The 20941-nt window shown below is 41.1% G+C and overlaps 1 protein-coding gene across 1 annotated transcript in view; it reads right to left on the bottom strand.

The window, feature by feature from the left end:
• Positions 1-1689: 1689 nt before the first annotated feature.
• LOC311046656 (protein O-mannosyl-transferase TMTC2-like) overlaps positions 1690-20941 on the bottom strand; it is a 114754-nt gene continuing 95502 nt past the window's right edge. Inside the window, exons 11-12 of the mRNA XM_084059137.1 lie at positions 16211-16274; positions 1690-6326 (exon numbers count right to left, since the gene is read on the bottom strand). Of these exons, the coding sequence (XP_083915263.1) occupies positions 6144-6326; positions 16211-16274 (247 nt within the window). The 3' untranslated portion in view covers positions 1690-6143. The remainder of the gene's footprint in view (positions 6327-16210; positions 16275-20941) is intronic.

The following is a 20941-nucleotide window of genomic DNA, read 5'->3' as shown; positions in this document are numbered from 1 at the left end:
GAGGAATCATGAACATCCTGACCAAAATGTGTTTTTTTCTTGTAAAGTTTTATAGAGGAAAAACAGTCTTGGACAATGAAAGTCCATGTCGATGAAATTAACGACACTTTCGACACTTTCCAGTTGGGTCTTAAAACAACCGCTGGAAATCTAAACGACTCTTAGCCGCTAGGCTATCGCCATATGCATTGATGTATGATGTCAAAGTCCTCTATATGCCATAATGGTTAAAATAAGATAAGGCAAAAAACACCAACAGAGATAATTGAAAGCACACCAGCTCTGTAGCGTGACTCCGTGGCTACCAATCCAACTGGTTCCATCACTATTTGTCAAGATAAGGGAGGTATAGCCGTGTTAGAAAAAGCAAGATTCAAACTGAACTGGACAGCCTCTGAACATTCCAAGTAATGACCGCTGGGCACTGTGGTGAGCTCCCATCATGGAGCCAGACCTTCTAGAGCAGCGGCTCCCAAACCTTTTAGGTTGAGACCCCAAAAGAGAAATTTGATGTCTCCCCGGGGACCCAAATGTACAAAAATACATTATGAATGAACCATGTATACTGTAAGCCCTATTTAACAGTGAAAAAAAAACATCTGCAAGCTCACAGCACGTCGGAATGCAGTGCGTTGTGAGCTTGTAGATCTGCATTTTTTAATGTATGAATTTATTTATTTTCTTGGGAGATTATTTCTTCAAAATATTACAATTTCTTTCTTCATTTTCTATCTTTTTAAATAATACAGGACCCCCTGGAACCCCCTCAAAGACCACTGGGGGTCCCCGGCCCCACTTTGAGAACCACTGTTCTTAAGCATATGTGAGATACATCATGAGGCAGACTCCATCGTTCTCATGGAAGGGGTCTTTACTTGTCAGCAGGGTCTGAGTCGCGGGGGCAGGTTAGAATCAAGACACACCGACCAGATGTGAACACTGTGCTACTACCCGTTCCATATGGGAATATTTACAGCTTTTTTTCCCCCTTTTCTTTTTTAGGTTTCCCAAAGATGAAAGTGTTGGAGATCCGTTGGAGCAGATTTTATGACACGCTTTAGCAAATTTGCAGGGGGAAAACTTTAAAATGCCCTGTAAAACGTGCTCCACAGCGTGCACGGCCACCCCATTAAGTCTGATGTCCCACACCAATATGAGGGAATTGGACACATTGTAGAGTCAGTGAGTGTATGCAGTGGTGGAAAGTAACTAAGTACATTTAGTCAAGTACAATACAATACAATTTTGAAGTACTTTATTTAAAAATGTTCATACTTTATACTGCATCTATCTCAGAGGCAGATGTTGTACTTTTTACTCCACTACAGAGTTATTATTTTGGTATTACGGTGCTTCCCTGTCATCTATCGTGCTTCCTAAGGTTCCTCCTGTCATCTATGGTGCTTCCTATGGTGCCCCCCTGTAATCTATGGTGCTTCCTATGGTGCCTCCCTGTCATCTATGGTCAGGCACAGACTGGGCCTGTAAATCAGGCCGGGGGTGATACACCCTTCATCCAAATACTAGGCTACATGAACACGAACGCGCCTGCCACCCGCACTCCGGCCATCACTTTTCAATACTGCACAAAGTTTGGATACTGCTAAATGTTGAGGATCTAATATGACATGCATGAGGTCATATCATATGGAATGTCATCTTGATAAATGCATAGGGACAAAAACGAAAGCAGAACACCATCCATTTATTGTGGAAAAAAGCAAACATTGGGAAAGAAAACAAGTCGATTCTGGCACATTGTTCATTCTTATATTACAAAAAAGAGGAGCGGCTACAAATCTTGATAATTTATACAAATACAACAACTTTCAAAAATAAATTCTTTTAATTTAGTAAACTCTCTGTGAACACATTTCTGCAATAACCCACCACTTGAGATCCCTGAGCAGAGACACAGAGTGAAACACACATTTCTTCCCCCCCCCATCTTCACTCACGTAAGAACAATGATAAGTGTATGTAAACACTTTATACACAGGAGGATATCATCAGCATAGAGCAGTTTTTCCCAACCTTTTCTGGATCAGGGCCCACTTCGAAAATCTCGAAAGCATTCGCAGTCTACACATCTGATCACTTAATGGTCAGCTGGGCATTTTGAGCATGTTTATTTTAATAATCAATCAATTGATTATGTTCCAACATGGATCAACGAAAGTAACAGAGTATACTTTGTTATTATTTATCGGTTTCACAATGAGAACTCATGTATTGATGTTATTTTATAATACAAATCTGAAGGGTGAATTTTTGAGGGCCCACTTGCAATATCCTCATAGTCCACAGTGAGCCCCGGCCCACAGGTTGGGAATCGCTGGCATAGTGTACCAGAATCCTGACATCAAAACCACAACCCCTGCGTCATGAAGATTTTTTCCCATTCAAAAATCCCATAGATTTTTTTTTAAATCATGGGAATATAATAACGTTCCAAAAACAGAAAAATTACTCCTGGCTTTTTACTATGGTTGCGAAGAATCAACTGATTCGTACTCAGGCTTAGAAATGACCTAATAACATCTTTCATTGCTCATGCCTTAGGGCTTTACTATGTTTTTATCCTCTGTGATATTGTGTGTTGTTGTCATTTCAGGAAGTGCTGATGTGCCCTTTCGTTTCATCACCAAATAAATTCAATCAATCAATCAAGCCTCCCAGCGCCACTGGCGCTCATAAGCGACGTCACGTCCTGTTGCATTGGATATTTTCTTTCTGTAGGAGGGTAGCGTTGTCAATTCTCAGTTGTTTCATCAACCAAACAAAAATGTTAACACCCACTGTCATAATTTGTCATGAAATCTAAGGAATCTGTGGAGTGTTTTTGACAGGGTGTGGCGTGCTTCAGTGGAGAAAGTGATCTCCTACTGAAGCTTTCCAACGCTACTTCTGGGTATCACGCAGTATTAATTCAACTTTATCTTTCTCTTCTTTTTTTTTTTACACCGTTTTTATATTATGTGATTCTAAAAAAAAGTCTATGGTTTTGAAAGGGAAAAAAGTTGTGGTTTTTCATGTCTTTCTTCGGTCCTCTATAACCGTTGACTGCAGGGAGTGAAAGGTGTGATGGAGGAACAGGTTTTGTGACCATCTTAGTGTACATCCACAGTTATAGTGAGCACCATCGCCAAAATACAGATCAGTGTTGACTCACATCAGGACCAGTAACCATGACACCAGCCAGTAAACATTAACATCCGACTGTTTGTTCAAACAGCCAGTAATCACACAGATGCCCAGTTGTGTTGTGACTTCAACCAGTGGTTCACAAATGATCAATTTGTACACTCTCAGAGTAACAGACCGGTAAGGGTCCATTTGTTCCCTAACTACTATATATCAATCATTTCGAACCCCATCACGCACCCCTGGGGGTCCCTGGACGCCCCTTTGAGAACCACTGACTTAAACACACATTTAAATATCACGTACCGTGGTGTGGGAAATACTGACACGTTCCTTCTGTTGGTGAAAGAACAAGGCAACTATCATAATATTATCTCCATATAAAGCATATTGACCTTGGGAGCTAAGGGGAAGGTGCATGTGTACGAGAAAGGGAAATATAGCAAATCACTGCCTATATTCAGTCTTATTCTGTATCAGTATTTATGGGTAATGGGTATTGTGTACAATACATACAGTATAACCTTATTTTTCAGTCGTGAGAAGAGTGAGACGTGAGCACATCACATCAACTAAAGTTCTGTCACTATACACATGAAACACAGTGCCAGCTGTTTCTGTTGCCAATGTAACACAAAGAAATAACTTAAAACTAACAACACAGATAATCGGTGAGCGTTTTGTGTAATAACATGACAACATTTTTTTTTACTTTCACAAAATATATATCTTCTTCTTACGCGTGGAAAGGTGCTGTCGGACACTGCCCGTTAAGTTGATGACAGCAAACAATGTTAATGACACAGAATATTTACATCATGGAGCCATTGTTTGAAACTAATAGGAGAGGAGTGATGAGGTGGTGTTGTTTTTTTTATAAGAGGAAATACTTGACTTCAGTGGTTCCCAACCTTTTCTGGATCAGGGCCCACTTGGAAATCTTGAAAGCGTTCGCAGCCCACCCATCTGACCACATAATAGCCCAATGCATGTGTTAAATGGTCAGATGGGTGGGCCGCGTACATTATCAGATTATGTTTATTGTATGGATCAGTCAATCGATTGCGTTCCAACTTGGATCAATGGAACTAATGTAGTACACTTTAAGTTCCTATTTATCTGTATCACAATGAAGGTTTTCAAGGTTTTAAAGAAGAAATACTGTGACCGTTATATTATGAGTAAAATCATAGTGTTTTACCAATTATTTGGGGGCCCACTTGCGCCACAGGTTGGGAATCGCTGCTTCACTTCATCCAACACATTGGAACTTGCAGGGAACGGAGCTTCTGTTAGAAGCAACGAGCCTGGCTACTCTGCTGCTGCTTGATTTACCGATTAATGTACACGACGTTGCTATATATTAAGATTCATTTTATACAAACACAAAGAAAATGAACATTTAAAAAAACTGATGAGACATTTTAACAAATCCCTCAGCTGTTCCATGGAAGTGCTGTTGTTAGTTGATCCACAAGACGCACAAATGACGTTTCCATGACCACTGTGTAGAAGCAGGAAGTCATGGTGCCTGAGATGTACTCCATACCATTGCGTGAACAAGAATCCAGTTGAGACGTAACGGATTCCAGAGACACCGGCATGCTACACTGATGGAGATTCCGAGACAAACACTGAAACTAAATACATTAGCACAGTGGTTCTCAAACTTTTTAATATCAAGGATCCCCATAACTCTCAGAGTTACAGACCTGCGAGGATGTATTTGGGCTACCCTGAGGGTCCCTGGACCCCAGTTTGAGAACCACTGCATTAGCACTTCCTTTGAACAATACTGTGGCTTCCTGGCCCCCAAAAAACCTGACAAGGTTGCACTTTGAACAGCCGGTTGGTGTTGAAATGTGTAGTGGCTTCACCCATCTTAAGAAAAGTTCAACCAGTTGATTCCCTTTTTCTAATTTCTCCGAAGTTTTCAAAAAGCTCTGCTACATCTGGTTTACAATAATAGCGTTATTATTCATACTGTATCTCAATGATGCTTTCTACATCAGAGTTTGTGTAATCTCATTAGCAAAGAAAACAAACAAGTGAGCACCTGAAAAGAATACACAAACAAGTAAAAAGACAGTTTGGAAATGTCAAAATGTAACTGCATGGATTCCCCTTCATTGTGTCAAATTGGACAAAACAAACAAACAAACAAACAAAAAAGAACAACTCCGTTAATAAAACCATAACCACGATTCCCATCATGTACAGACTTCAGTGATTATAAGGCCTAATTCAGACCAAAGATTCGCAACGAGACGAAACCGTTTTAAGCCCGATTTATACTTTGTCGTACAACGGTATCACACGCTGAAAATAGTAGACCTTCAAGCTCACAACGCATCGCATCCGCGATGCATTGTGTATGTCTGCTAATTTCCGTCATGCGACGGAGCATAAATGTAACCATAGGACGCTGCAGTGAAAAATCACAGCAGTCTGAATTACACTTAAATTTTCATTAGATCAAGAGCTTCATTAAAATGGTTGGTGAAAACGCTTGTGCACTGACCTGCTTCTTAGTACGATGCTCTGGGATGTCATTCTATCCCCTCTCATTATTTTTCTTGCACAGGCCTCGAACAAATTCCAACCCTAAAATACGACTTTTAAGCCACGGTTGCTCATTTAAAACAAACCCGAATTTGCCACAATCCTTCATTGCTGTACCTATGGCCTCACTCCAGGTTTAAGTGCTCTATTTAAAATTTAAATTAAAACATGGTGCCTGTGAAAGCACACATTTCGGAGCGAATTGGAGAAAATCCAAATAGTGTGTGGTAATGTCAGTGGATCCTCAGAGGAGAGAGGCTGGCCTGAAGTGCAGGACTCTGCAGTCATTAGAAGAGCTGCTGCACAGTATATAGGCATGTCTCCCCTGAACAAACAATCTCCTTCATATCCATACATCCCCTCTGGTCAGGGGTGGCGTGGCGTGTCCTTTCCCCCGGCCTGGCACACAGATGGTGGGGCAGGTGGTACTGGGGAGCTCAGGGCGCTGTGGTGATCCTCAAGCCCTGCTTCTCCATGATGTTCCACAGCTTGCGCAGGTTGGACTGGGTGATGGCGTCGTCCGGCTTCAGCTGAAGCGCTCGAAGGTAATTGGCCTCCGCCTCGTGCAGTTTGCCGTTGAGGTGGAGGATGGCTCCGAGGTTCATCAGCGCTGCGGGGTACTGCGGACCACAGGACAGATAAGGGTCATTTTCAGAACTTACGTTACTCATTACATTGTAAAATGATCAATGGTGCATTTTTATAGCGCTTTTATCCAAAGCACTTTACATAGATGTTGCATTACATTCACATCGATGGCGGAGGAAACCATGCAAGGCACCAACCTGCTCATCGGGAGCAATTAGGGGTTCAGCGTCTTGCTCAAGGACACTTCGACACTAACTCTGGGGGAGCCCGGGATCGAACTGGGAACCTCACTGAGCCACTGCCGCCCCATTTATATGTCACAGGGAAATTGGAGAACCAGGGAAATTGAAAACGGTGCGCTCGTTTTTAGGCGCGGGGCTTCGGGGCGAGGCAGGGCTTTTCGAGGCAGGGTTTTTTACGCGAGGCTCGCGAGGAGGAGGAGTAGGAGGAGGAGGAGGACGCGGCGCCGCGAGGCAGAGCTTTGATGCGGGGCTTTGATGCGAGGCGGACCTGGCTTTTGTTGTTCCCCCCACATAGCAACCAGGAAGCTACGCTAGCGGAACGCTGAACACGCGTTCACACGTACACGCACGTGATAATAGTTATTGTCCATGACGGAGGCGCGCCGACTATGGCAGCTAAATCATTTTTATGCTTTCAATTTGGTTTATCAATAAACTAAATTGAAAGCATGAGCGCATGTGTGTGCGCACGTGCGTGTGTGTGTGTGTGTGTGGTCGGGGCCATATATGTTAGTGCACTGTGGTTGGGAAGCCTCGCGGCTTGCATTGCCCTCTAGTGTTGGTTCTACAGAATTGCCTTGGGGGGCGGTGAAAATGGCGCTCCTTCCAAGTGACGCGCTGTGAGCTTGTATATCTGTTATTTTTGATAGCCAACGTTTAAAATGTGGATAAAGGGGCTCAAATGATTGTGATGCTGTATTAACACATTTTGCTCGGGACCCCCTGGAACCCCCTCAAGGACCGCTGGGGGTCCTCCGGACCCCACTTTGGGAACCACTGGTATACACTGTATTAGTACGTGTCATGCTATCATAAGGGACCATGTCCAAAGAAATTGTTTTTGAGCTGCCACTGGCTTGGTGCCATGCATTTCTATGGTAAAGACGTGCTGGAGTGCTCCTCTTCCCAGTGCTGAGCATTGCGTTTCAGTATACTCTCAAGCATTTTTTGGCGGAGTGCCCTTGGCGCTTCAAGCAGAAAATAGTTCAACTTTTGGAGAGGGGCGCCCCTCATCACTGTCACGTTTGATCCTCCTGGCTGTGTCTGACAACCTGGTCATTTACAGTATGAGCTGACTTTGAATCGTTACCAAGACCATGAGTCCATGTCTACCGTTATTTCACCTAGGGCCTAGGCCAAGGGTTCCCAAACTTTTCAGGCCACCACCCCCCAAAATAATAATTATTTGAACTGGGGACCCCCCACCCTGACAAGCACTTGGAATTGTAGGCTATACATTTAGTTTGACTTGGTTCCGCAGATAAATGTTGTGAAAATAGCCGAACTACAAGCTCACAACGCCTCACACTGCCAGGCGTTGTGAGCTTTTAGTTAGGATATTTTCACAATGTTTGCCTGTTTTTTTTTTTTTTTTTTTTTTAAGATATTTTTTGGGCTTTTATGCCTTTATTTGGACAGGACAGTAGGCTGACAGCAAAGGTCGTCGGGAACGCGAGTTGAACCCGTGACACGCTGTCAAGCTGGATTACCAGCATGTGGTATGCGCCTGGACCACTAGTCCAGCAGACGCCCCGCCTGTTTCTTATGTAATATTTGACAATTTGGCCAATTTGGTATTAAAAAGGTCTTAAAAGCCATTAAATTACTTTAGAAATGTGCAGATACCCTGAATAAACTTATATTGTATGTTGGTTTGTTTACTGTTGAGTGAGAAAACAATGTTGCACATTAAAGATAATCATCTGGGGACCCCCCAAAATAATTTGGGGACCCCCCCTGGTCAAATTGATATGCATTAGGCAAAAGACTACGATTTTGTGCCAGGGACTGCCATAAGAGGAGATTTGTTTGAAATATTTTCAAGATTATTATATATTTTTCTAAATTCTTAGATTTTTCAACTAAATTATAAAATATCCTCGCAAAGCATTGTGAGCTTATAGAATAGCTATTCCTGAATAGCTGAACTATAAAATAGGGTTAATTGGTTAGACTGATTATTAACCAATTTCGCTGGGGACCCCCTGGAACCCCCTCAAGGACCCCACTTTGCTGTAGATTCACTGTGCCCTGATTTGACGAATAGTAGAAGAAAATAAAGCAAGGTAGTGACGTTCAGCAGTGATTTAGCTGCATAACAGACAGCAGGTCTTAACTGCTGAAATATGTAAAATAATTGCATGAAAAATTCCCATTTCTTCTCTTTTCTTTTTTTTTTTTTTTTACAACATACGGAGGCTGAGAATTCACATGCTGTGGATGAGTGAAGAGATGAATTATGTAAATGATACCATAAGTGCTTTTACAGTACAGTATGTGTGGACCCAGCAACACATTGGAATCATTGTGTTTTTTATGCTTCCAATTCCAAAGTGTTGCTGGATCCAGAGAGGCTGCATGATGAATGCAGTCACTGAAGCCATTCACTGTTAATGACATAACACTTCTATTTTAATTTTCAACTAAGTTAATTAAATACAGAAATAGGGAAATATTTTTGTCATTTCTGTAGGAAGGTGAAAAGGTCTTCTTTAAAAGCTCAATAATAGAAAGATTTCTGTTTTTTTGTACACAGCATGATTTCAACTAAACCAATTGCCACATGACCATTGTTCCCCAACTGTGGACAAAATATCAGCGCGGGTTAATTTCTTACATAAACCAACAGAATAAGTAGTCATTTTGGGACACTTGACATGAAACAGTGGCTGCAGTAGAGGATTGTTTCATGTAGAGGATTGTTTCATCTACTGAGACTATGCAGCATTCCTTGTGTGACATGCTATTGTTGGGGCTAGATGGTCAGATCCTCCAGACTGTGGGACAGTGTTTTTTGGGGGTCGTGGTCCTCTGTGTGTCCCTGCATCCTGTCGGGAGCCACAGATGTCTTTGAAGTGGTTCCTAGATTAGTACGAAACCCAAACCGGGACCTATAACCACTAAGCCCTATTTAAAAAATAGTGAAAATAGCCGATCAGCTCCTGCGACATGTGATCTTGTAGATCTGCTAGTGTTTTGCTAATTGGATTTTTGGCAACAGAACAAAACATGATAAACGTCCATGTAAGTGCTCAAAATAAGTATTATTATCTTAATTGTGGTGAAAACCAGGACAATTTGGTAATGATTGTTGATTGAATACATGCCACACTATATCCGGGAGTGGCCACATCGGATCCCCATTTTAGAAAAACCTGAGTAGACATTTACACTTTTAGGGTGCGGTCGCAAAAAACTTTGATTCTGCCTATATGCGGGCGGATTCTGCCAATGCTTTTCAATGGGGACGGAGCGGTTTGTTGCCATTCGAGGAATTCCGCCAAAAAACGCTCCGTTCCCATTGAAAAGCATTGGCAGTATCCGCCCGCATAGGCAGAATTAAAGTTCGGTGTGACCACACCCTTAGAGGGAAATTAACACTCAGGACATTGCTGTGTAGTAAAGCTGCTATTGCCTGATGATTTCACAATAAATGCAGGAGCTGTACTGAGAACATGCCAATTGCTGTGTTATGAATGTGGAATGATCAAAATGGGACCTTTTCCAATAATTGTGAATTTATATGGGGCCGTGCTCACTGTCACATGAAATGTCACATGATTATGGCATCTTGACATTTACCAGTGTAACACCAGTCTTCACTGCTCTTTAACCAATCATCAGTTCACTGTGTGCACAGTCTGCACAGTTTCTTTCTGTGCAGACAGGAAGAAAATGTCAGAACTGAGCTTGCAGATCTGCCATTTTTGCTAAATGTTAACTTATTTCCACAAAATGTTCACCTATTATGACATAGCCAGCACAGGGACGCTATCATTCTAGTGAATAATAAAAAAAGCACTCTTTATAATTTAACTTAATGAACGAATTAATAAATTAATAAATAAGCATGTGCATAGTAATAATATGCTATGATATGTAATAATAAGCTTGATTGAGCAGATGACTATTTGACCCATTCATGCATTATATTGTATATTTCATAGTGAAGGTTCAGTCATCAATATGGTACAAGGGAGTTCTCACGTAGCGAGAACATTCATCTTGCTTTCTCCACACAGAGAGCTGTGGCCGCGCTCTGTCCTGCCCCGGTCCACTCCCATCATCTCTGTTTTCACACTGTCAACTTTAGATGACTGATGCTCCATGCATGAGGATTTCAATGGGAAAAACTACGCACAATAGTGCTTCTCCTCTCATAGGGGAAATTAAATTGATTCATAAATCAAAACAGACTCTGCAGAATAATCCCCTTGTCTCTTAGAGGGAGGCCGTCCGTCCCTCAACACACATAACACAAATATATTCACTACAGATACCGTGGCCAAAGTAAAGGCTGACACCACCAATACTCCCTGTCTTGCTGACTGAGTTCAAGTGTGTTAAAGCATTTAATTGCTAGATGGAAAACCACTTGCCATTTCATCTTAAAGCAGGGTTCTAATGTAACCACAGACGTGCTCTCTCAGTCTCACACAGGCTGCATATCTACACTTAAACCTTTTCTGCGTGTTTGACTTAGTGTTCACAGGAGGAGCCAGGATTCCTGACTTCAGTCGTTAAGAGGCATTCTGGGACCATTTAAGTAATAAACTTCCATCTAGTTGACCTGTGATTGAGGGTCAAACCACAAAACAAGGTTCCAGAATACATTTTCCGAGGTGTTTTATTTTCCTTTTCTTTGTTTTAACCTTAGAAAAAATGCAACCCAAAAGTATAGACCAACATGTAGGGGTACGACTTTAAAAAAAAAACTAATCAAATTGAATAAAATAATTGATTTTAGAAAATGCAGGAAATAGTAGATGTACAAGCTAAAAATACGTACGCAATGCGAAATACTGTGAGCTTGTAGATCAGCTATTTATGCACGACACTGTTCTACAACGAAGAATAGTGTAGGGGTTAAGTAGTTAATCAGGCTAATTGATGTACAGTAGTCGCTGATAGAATTTAAAAAATATATATTTTGTGTTGATTCGTTGATATATTAAAATGTTTTAAACAAATATATATATATATATATATATATATATATATATATATATATATATATATATATATATATATATACATACATACATATGAACGTATTTGTGTGTATGTATGTATATACTGTGTATATATATATATATATATATATATATATATATATATATATATATATATATATATATGGTTTTGAGCCATATATGAATCATGTGTTATTGTTCCTTCAATGGCCTTGGAGAGGTTCCTAGCGTGTGTGAGGGGGTATTCCCCAGACATCACTAATAGGGCGACCCAAGGACACTGGTCTGCAGAGATATGCGGTTTAGCAGCCATGCAGTCCAGCCACAGAGGAACCTGATTCATCATGGATGGAGTCACTCTAACCACAAAGAACAAACAGCCTCATGGTGGCTGGCTACTGTTTCAGCACTCTGACACACAGAAGGTAACACCCTGCTCGCCATGGGAACATATAGCAGTGATTCTCAACCTTTTTCATTTCGAGGACCCCCAGTTTGATATGCATTAGGCCCAACTTGTCTTTTTCTCAGCGTTAATTTAACTCTTACATTACCGTCCGACGTCCGACCTAGTGTGGATAGGGTAGGTTATAACTACAAAATGACGTCAACACTAAGTTATTATGGGCAGTCTCAGAACCTTCGAAGGTTGCTCATGCACACCTAGATGTCTTTACTGTCCTAACTTCTTACAGTAAATACATCTGTTTCATCAGCACTGTTTCCCATGGCAGAAATATAGGTTGTCAAAGGGAAAATGCCTGTTAAAGAAATATACAGTATATACTGTATCTTGTACCTTTGTTAAATCTATCAAAAGTATGTTTAAATAATATCTCATCATTCCATCCAATTTAAGAAACCTTTTAAATGAATACACGTAGTGTAGGGACAAGCGTGAAATGAAATATTGACTGTTAAGGGCTTCTCATGCACCGAAAATAGCATACAGTATCTCCAAGCTCTGTAGATCAGGGTGCAACACTGGCATGCAACTAGATATAAATCCGGTTTTAAGATCAGTAACGTTAAATAGTATTATTATTAATATTATTATTGTTGTATATAAATGATATGGCTTCTTACTAAATCTATACATATTGTTGTGGGGAGGCGGGGTCCTTAAGGATTGAAATATGCTAGTATACCAGAGCTAAAAAAAAAGAAAAGAAACCTTGAGAAGCACTGATCTTGTCTATGTTTTATATCAAATGAATCTGCTATCAGATTTTTAGATTGCTGGCAAATGGATGGTGAAATAAATGTATTTGTGCACACAGCATGCTCTTTCTTTGTTTAGTTTCAGATCTTGTTTAGACTAGTAAAGGTCTTTGCACAAAACAGGTTCACATTTTTGTTAGGCTTTTTTTGTTTTTATCCATTGTCAAGGATATTGACCTACCAATCCTATACAAACTTACTGCAAATGCAGAGAAACTGCAACTATTACGGAGATAATTTTGACCAGACTGTCACAGTACAAAACATGAGCTTTAAAGTGCAAAATGTTTTTGGATGAAAGATACGGACTTGGCGTGCACAAGTCATAAAGCAGGCTTTATTATTACAGAATAGATGAGATGTGGTACAGACATTGTGTATAAACACATCTCTGGGGTGAATTTAGTTCGACTGTCTTGAAGAGACAAATGCAAACCATCTGTACTGCTTGTTAAGAGAGATGAATCAGGGATGGAAGTCAATGAGGGAGGCAGACCTTGGGTTCTTTGGCTTAACGAAGGGAAACACCATCGTGTTGCTAAACAAAGCTCTCTCTCAGATCCTCCGGAATCAATCAATTAGTTTATTTCAATCGTCTTTGAACAGTGCACATGAGACATTACACAGACTCATAGAGCATTGTTTTCAATATATATAGTCTACTCCGGTGGTTCTCAAAAATGTTCATGTCAAAGACCCCCAAATTAAATATGCATTTGGGCGCAGACCCCCATCTGAAAATATTTAGTGCCAGGGAACCCCGTACAAGATTTGTTGTTGTTAAAATGTTTCCAAAAATATTCAATATTTTATTTTATTTTACTTTTAGAAGATAGCAGATCTACAAGCTCACACCATTGTGAGCTTGTAGATCGGCTATTTTTAAATCGCAGACGTATATACTGTAGGGTTAAAGCGGTTAAACCTATTTTGATGCTATGCCCCTGGGGGTCCCTGAACCCCACTTTGAGAACCGCTGGTCTACTGTATTTTAACAGGAGAGGAGAGGGGAGGGGAACACATGTGGCGTGGAGCGTAGATTCCTTCTGCATAGGAATTCAACAGACTCCTGGTTTTCCTCTCAGCGCAGCTGTAGCAAAGCTTCAAAAGCTCTGCCCCCCCCCTTTCTCTCTCCGCCCATGTGGACCTCTCACCTCCCTCGTCTTGCTTTCCCTCCTCTACTCTCACAAGCTTCCAGCTTTCATTGCTCCACCCCACCCCACCCACCGCCCACCACCACCAGTCCAGTGTTCTCTTGTGAGGCTCAACTCAGTTATCACCCCCGTCGCTGCACTCTTCAACATTCTACTGCCTTTTCCTGCAACAGCTTTCATCTGCAACACTCAGCGTTCCTCAGTTTTTACCATTCTTGTCACTCCGTGACCCTCCAGCCTCCATACCCTTCCCAAAGCTGGCAAGTAGCAGTGGGGACGCAGCAAGATGTGAAGTATATTAGCCAGGCGTATAAAGGAACAGAGGCTATAAAACACAGGATTCACACACACAGGTTGGGTTATGGAATGACACGGTCGTAAGTCTACATAATGGCACAAAATAGACATTTAGGCGAAGCCTGTCTAATTGGAAGGGCAGGCGTTCATGCTACAGATGGTACACCTTGTGAGGAGCGACCGCTGTAGACCATGATGCATCTGATAGGATTTAGCTCCTCTGGTTAGGCGGAATAGGACTAAATAGGGCTGGGCAATTAACCGCAAATATATCAAAACTGACATTTAGAACCAAACCGAATAATCAAGAAGAAAGTTTTTTTTTTAAATACGTTTTTTTATGGATTTCTTAAAATAGACTAAATCGATTAACCACATAATGTGATATTATACTTGTCGATCTGCTACTCTTCACTTTTTTATAATTGTTCGTTAATCGTAATCGAGACAAATGTTTGAAATAATCGTGACATTGATTTGAAGTCATATCGCTTAGCCCTAGGACTACATCAGCAAATTCCTCAAATGGAGGCAATTGTCCGCTCGTTCCCGGAGATTAAATACAACAGTTTGATTGTATTGTGTTTTATTGTGTATCATGTGTCCAGATACACACCGGCCATTAATACTGAAAAGACTTCTTCTAATCAGAATAAAGGAACAAACAGAACAGCTGCAGGTCAAACATATTTTACTCCCAACCTCAGACCCCACTTCAACCAACACAAGTCCTGGCTGTCAAGAGTCCTGGAATACTGGCCGCTGTTCATTTCATTGCCAAAGCCCTGTGACTAAGTGTTATTATCATTATTCTTTTCAATCCACCCGCCCTCAAAATTGCCCTGGCCTCTCCTTTGAAGTCGCTGATGGATGCTGCACAAACAAACCTCTGCAGCTTAGAAAAAAAGTATAGGCCACGTCTCTCTGCGAACCCCACCGACAATGGCAGCCAGTGTGAGTAGATAGACAGGGGTAGTAATATGGAGGGGATGATTGGCCAGAAAAAGCACCCAGGTTGTGATTCCTTAAACCAGTGTTTCCCAGGATTACATAGACAATTGGCACTGGGTGTAAAAAATGGGTTTACAAAATCGTGGGATAAAAATTTAAGAAAAAAAACAAACAAAAAAACTGTGTTTCCCAACCCTGGGGTCCAGCAGGCCCCTTTTCGGGGGGTGCCATGGGGGGATAGGGGGCTGATGTCTGTTTGGAGGTTTGTTACACAAAATCATAACTTGCTTTCATCCACTTTTTCAAAAATAGCTCATCTACAAGCTCATGCTGTTTTCACTATTCGTCGTATGAGAAGTACAGTGTGTTTAAGTGTGTGTGTGTGTGTGTGTGTGTGTGTGTGTGTGTGTGTGTGTGTGTGTGTGTGTGTGTGTGTGTGTGTGTGTGTGTGTGTGTGTGTAAGTGTGTGTGTAAGTGTGTGTGTGTGTGTGTGTGTGGGGGGGGGGGGGTCTCAGCTTTTGTCAGGTGTAAGAAGGGGGGCCCCCAAGACAAAATGTTGGGAACCACTGCCTTAAAGGACCATACCGGTGGTCTGTCATGTTAAGCACATTGACTATGACTCACCCTACACTTGACATTACTGCCAAACACTTTACAAAGAATAACATAGTTTGTTTGCCATTGGATTCCATACATTTCAGTAGGGTATTAAAAAAAAAACTTGCAACTTGAGAGAAAAGATTCATTAAATGAAGAATAGTCTGACAAAACATAAACCGGGTTGGTATAGCGCCAACATGAGGCCGATAAAAGGGGGGGAGCGGTAATGACTTATTTGGCCTATAGGTTGCATATACAAAAAATATGGCACTGATCGGTCACGTGGTTTGCGAGATTAGCTCCAGAATCACGCACAAACAGACAGACAGACAGACAGACAGACAGACAGACAGACAGACAGACACAGAGGCAAAAACATAATCTACATCCCCGGGCCTTTGGCCTGGCGGAGATAATAAGTCCCTTCATGGTGAATAATAATAGGGCTGATTAGCCTGCAGGGGGCAGTAATACTCACATCAGGTCTCAGACTCGCTGCTTGTCCATAGTACTTCTCTGCGGCTTCGTTTAGACTGGCTTGCCTGCAAAGGGAAAACAGAGGAGGGGTGATCATCACTCATCTTTATTGCTCCAACTTCAGACAGGGCCTTGAGCCCTTGTGTTTACTGGGGCTCAGGGGTCACTGAGAAAATAAGGGTGAGCTGATGGCGCTGCAGGGAGAATGAGAGCCAATCCCAATTGGCTGTCCATCTCTCACACTAGAGGATTGGTTCTCAAACTTTGTAATTTCAAGGACCCCCATAACTCTGAGAGAGTACAAATGGAACCTAATGGACCTGTGGATCATTTGTATAAATGAGGACACATTACGGGATTTTGATGAGCAGCAGACTTTTGTTTTCCCTGACTCCTGACATCATTATATTGTTTTATTCCTGCTACTCCCGTATGGTCACGCACATTCAGTTTGCGCACAAGCAGATCTGTTTATTCAGCAGAACTGTGTTTGCTTCTCTTTCAAAATTGCCCAATGCATCATTTAAACAGACATTCACCAAGGTGCATGCATACCTAATTCATACATTCAGTAGGAGATGACACTCTGATTGGTTTAATTCATGTTATGCAGAACACAAATCTCTTGATTAATTAAGAGACTAAATACAACCCTTTTGTGCCTTGACCCTTGTTTTTCACCCAGATTATGCACCGTTTAACTAGCAAAAATGGAGTTGGACAGGAAAATGTAACTTGTGTCTGGTCTTCAGTCTGAGGAGTTGAGGATGTACAAGCAATATTTGACTCATACTGGAACAAAAAACAAACAAACAACCTTTACGCATAATCATGAAGTCGGGACCAGACAAGAGTGTGGAAAGGCAGAAATAGACAAAAAATATGTTACATAAGCCATACTGCAAGGTAAAGGGACAGCAGGACAAGCCTGCACAGATCCCTGGAGACCTGAAGTATTTAGTGCCTGTGGTCATAAAACCTGCAGTCAACACAAGAATGTTTTCCATTATACTTTGTTTGCATCTTTGTTCACAATTCACTGTTCTGCCTCCATTATTATGCTATACATTAAGCTGACTGTTCCCCTTGGCTTTCATGTTTATTAATACTTTGGTAAATCAGAAATGACCTTCACGACCTGCAGCTGCATGCATTTCACTGATGGTAACAATTGTCTCACTGCAAACAGTTTATCTTTGACAATGTCAAGGACAGAGTTGCGATGGCTGGCTGAGGGGCCCTTAGGGAGGGGCCCTTAGGTCCTATTGATGAAAGAGAGCAAGGCCTTCAGAACTGCAGGTTCATTAAGGTTGTCTCGACATATTAAGGGATCAGCATCCACGACAAAGGAGAAGCTTTCAATACAGGTCAACCAGATCACCGTAAATGCTGGCTTTGTATGTAATCGTTAGCATATGTCATGAATAAACGTCCTTGTATAGTCAATAGCTAGAATCAGTGTTTTCAAAAAAGTTTTTTTTATCATCGCCATGTATCTGCGATGATGATGAAGATTTACTATCTTATATTCGACACCTGGAGATTCTTTAGAGGCTTAAATATCAATCGGTAGTAAGCAAGTCCTCTATTTCAAATGCAGAAAAGCATGTGCAGAAACCACAGATATCCACAGCAGACATAAAACAAATTACTCCCAAGAAGTGACACATGATACTGTTGTTGCGTTTTCAAAACAAATGAGCCATTTAAGCTCCATATGTGGGCACATTTGCAGCCGAACCTCAATGCTATTGGCTGGTCAAGAGAAGCGTGTACGTGGATGCTTTACCCCTGAAGTCACAAGAGTTGGACAGAAGTAATACTATATATATATATGTGTATATGTGTATATGTGTATATGTGTGTATGTATGTATGTATGTATGTATGTATGTATGTATGTATGTATGTATGTATGTATGTATGTATGTATGTATGTATGTATGTATACATACATATACACATACATATACACATACATACATACATATATATATATATATATACATACACATATGTGTGTGTGTGTGTGTGTGTGTGTGTGTGTGTGTGTGTGTGTGTGTGTGTGTGTGTGTGTGTGTGTGTGTGTGTGTGTGTGTGAACTTCACCGATTTCTCTGATGTGCTTTCCACTTCTACACTATACATGACAGTTGGCATTTATTTACTTTATGTGTCTGTAAGTTCCATAAGTCCTTACTGAAAAATCTTTTCATGGTCAAAAACTAAACAAAAATCGAGATCATAAGAAGAATTCCTCTGGGGAGCATGAGTAAATTCGATGGCAATCTTTTGTTGTTGTTGTTTGGGAACAAAGTGTCAGACTAATTGGATGGAATGCCAATGTCATAGTTAGTGCTTTGCTGCTAGCAGAGATAAATATTTAAACATGAACTTGAGTTGCTGAATTTGTTGCTTTGACAGTGAAGTTCTTGTGTCCAGTGAAAGTACATATATATTCATTTTCAGAAATGAAATAATCTAACGTGAAAATATTATTCTCACATTTGAACCCACCATTCGCCTCACCAGTATCATCAGAGCTGCAACGCCTCCTATGAAAGTCTGAATGGGGGTAACTTTGCAAAAATAGCCGATCTGCAACTCATAACGGACACGATGTGAGCTTGCAGATGAGCCATTTTTGGCTAAGATATTTAGAGTAGAGCGACAACGGGAGGGGACCTAGTATAGAGCCCTTAGGAATATGGTCAACTAAGTATAGGGTGAGTAAGTGGTTAATGTGGTGGTTAAAGTGTAAAATGGACCCTTATAGGTCCTGCTTTTAAGTTAACCCGCTTTGACTGTGGCTAATGGGAACCCAGAGGACAATGAAATGCAGCAACATAAACCAGTGTCGGGGTGTGAACCCAGAGCTCTGGAGAAACAGCTGCAAGGAAAATTGCATGACTACAAGACGTTGCTGTTGGTCAGAAACCTTGTATCTCCATATTTCAACTCTTTATTTTATTTGTATTTTTTTCATAAATGAATGCCTTACTTCATTGTACAAGAGTGCAATGCAAAAGTAGCGGTAACACTTTACTTAAAGGTTGGTTCTATAATGCATTATAAGCTCAGTGGAACAGCACATTAAAACTACCATAACTTAGTTTGTTATAAGTTGTTATGCATAACTATAACCATTTATGACACTTACACTTGAAAGTGTTATGGAGCCTTACAAGTGCATTATAATGCATTATAAATGTGATTATAATACATTATAGACACAACCTTCAAGTAAGTGATGCCTGGTAGTTATAATGTGCTGTTCCGCTGAGCTTATAATGCATTATGACCAGCACTTATAATACTTCATAAACCTTGTTATAAGTTGTTATGCATGATTATAAACAATAATGCCTTATAAGCACATAAAATGCATTCTGAATGTGATTATAATGCATTATATACCGACCTTAATATACAGTCTTAACAAAATAGCTAAAGTAAAAAAGTAAAGTAAAGTGAAATTGGTTTAGTCTTTCCATTGGTTTTATAAATATTTAACGAACAAAAAGTGTCAACAAGAGCTTGTGATTAAATAAGAAGTTCCATATCCTGAAAAGCGACACTTTTGGATATACAAGGTTTGCACCCGACAGCAACGAAGAGCAGTGGGAGGACGAGACAGATGGAAAATAAAATAAGCATCTTGAGTGAATCAAAACAACTCCCTGGATGAAACGCACTCGACCGTATTTCAAATCAGCGACCCAGCCACCGTTCTTCCTGCCCTGACGTCTAGTAATCGCAGGATGCTTTATTAACCCCACAGCAGATGCACACACGCACAAATCATCGACAGCGTCGCTCAGGCCAGACGTTACTCAGGACATAATAATGCCTAAATGAGAAAACTGTATTTTAAAACAACAATCAGATATTTGCATGGCAGCTGGAGCTGTGCAATCTGCTGTCCAAACAGCAAGAAAAAGTACAGGGGAAAGAAAACCTTCTGAACAACAGCATTCACAATACTTGCAGGGGCAGGACTAAATTGCAAGAGATGCCATCAGTCTCTCTGGATTACTGCTGACATTACAAAGTTAGCCATTTTTTAATCATAGAGTTTGTGGTCTGCACAGACAGATTATGTAATCATCAGGGCTAAAATCATGACAGGCTACTATAATACACTTCACCAACGATGACATTAAAACCATGTCTTGGAAAGGAAGGGACAAACACAGATGAAGAGTCTGGAACTGGTCTTCTACGGTCTATTGATGCCCTTTTCTTGCTTTATGCGCATTTATGGACTGTGTGAAAAGTGTCATGACATCCTAGTCTATATTTTTCCGGCTCAAATGGATTTAAACCCTTAAAGGAAAGCATTAGAACGTTCCCTTGGGCTTTAACTCTGAGCCTGCCTTCCTTGTCCCACCTCTGGCCTACAGGCAAGACCCGCTTTGACATAATATGCTGATTGTTTAAAGAAGAGGGGGTGCAAGGAAGCAAACCTGTCAGTGACGAAAGGCCCCAAAGGGCAATAAGAGACGTTTTGCACATCTGAGGGGTCTCTGCCCCTCCTTTTAATCTCTCTCCTTCCCCCGTGCAGATTCACTTGCTTCCCCAACAACCCAGGGTCTTCCCGTGTCCGTGTCCAAGACAAACACATAAAGAACATGAGCTGCGAAGATGTGAGACCCCATGCCAGGCAGTGGAGAGGGGCCAGAGGCCTCTCTTTATCTGCCGGGGGGTCTGGAGCACTGGAAGGGGACTCTCTAT

Source organism: Gymnoscopelus microlampas (assembly GCF_963454915.1).
Source record: "Gymnoscopelus microlampas genome assembly, chromosome: 6".
In the NCBI taxonomy this organism is placed as follows: Eukaryota; Metazoa; Chordata; class Actinopteri; order Myctophiformes; family Myctophidae; genus Gymnoscopelus; species Gymnoscopelus microlampas.
The sequence above is the reverse complement of the archived record's forward strand: the minus strand, read 5'-3'. Positions and strand labels throughout refer to the sequence as shown.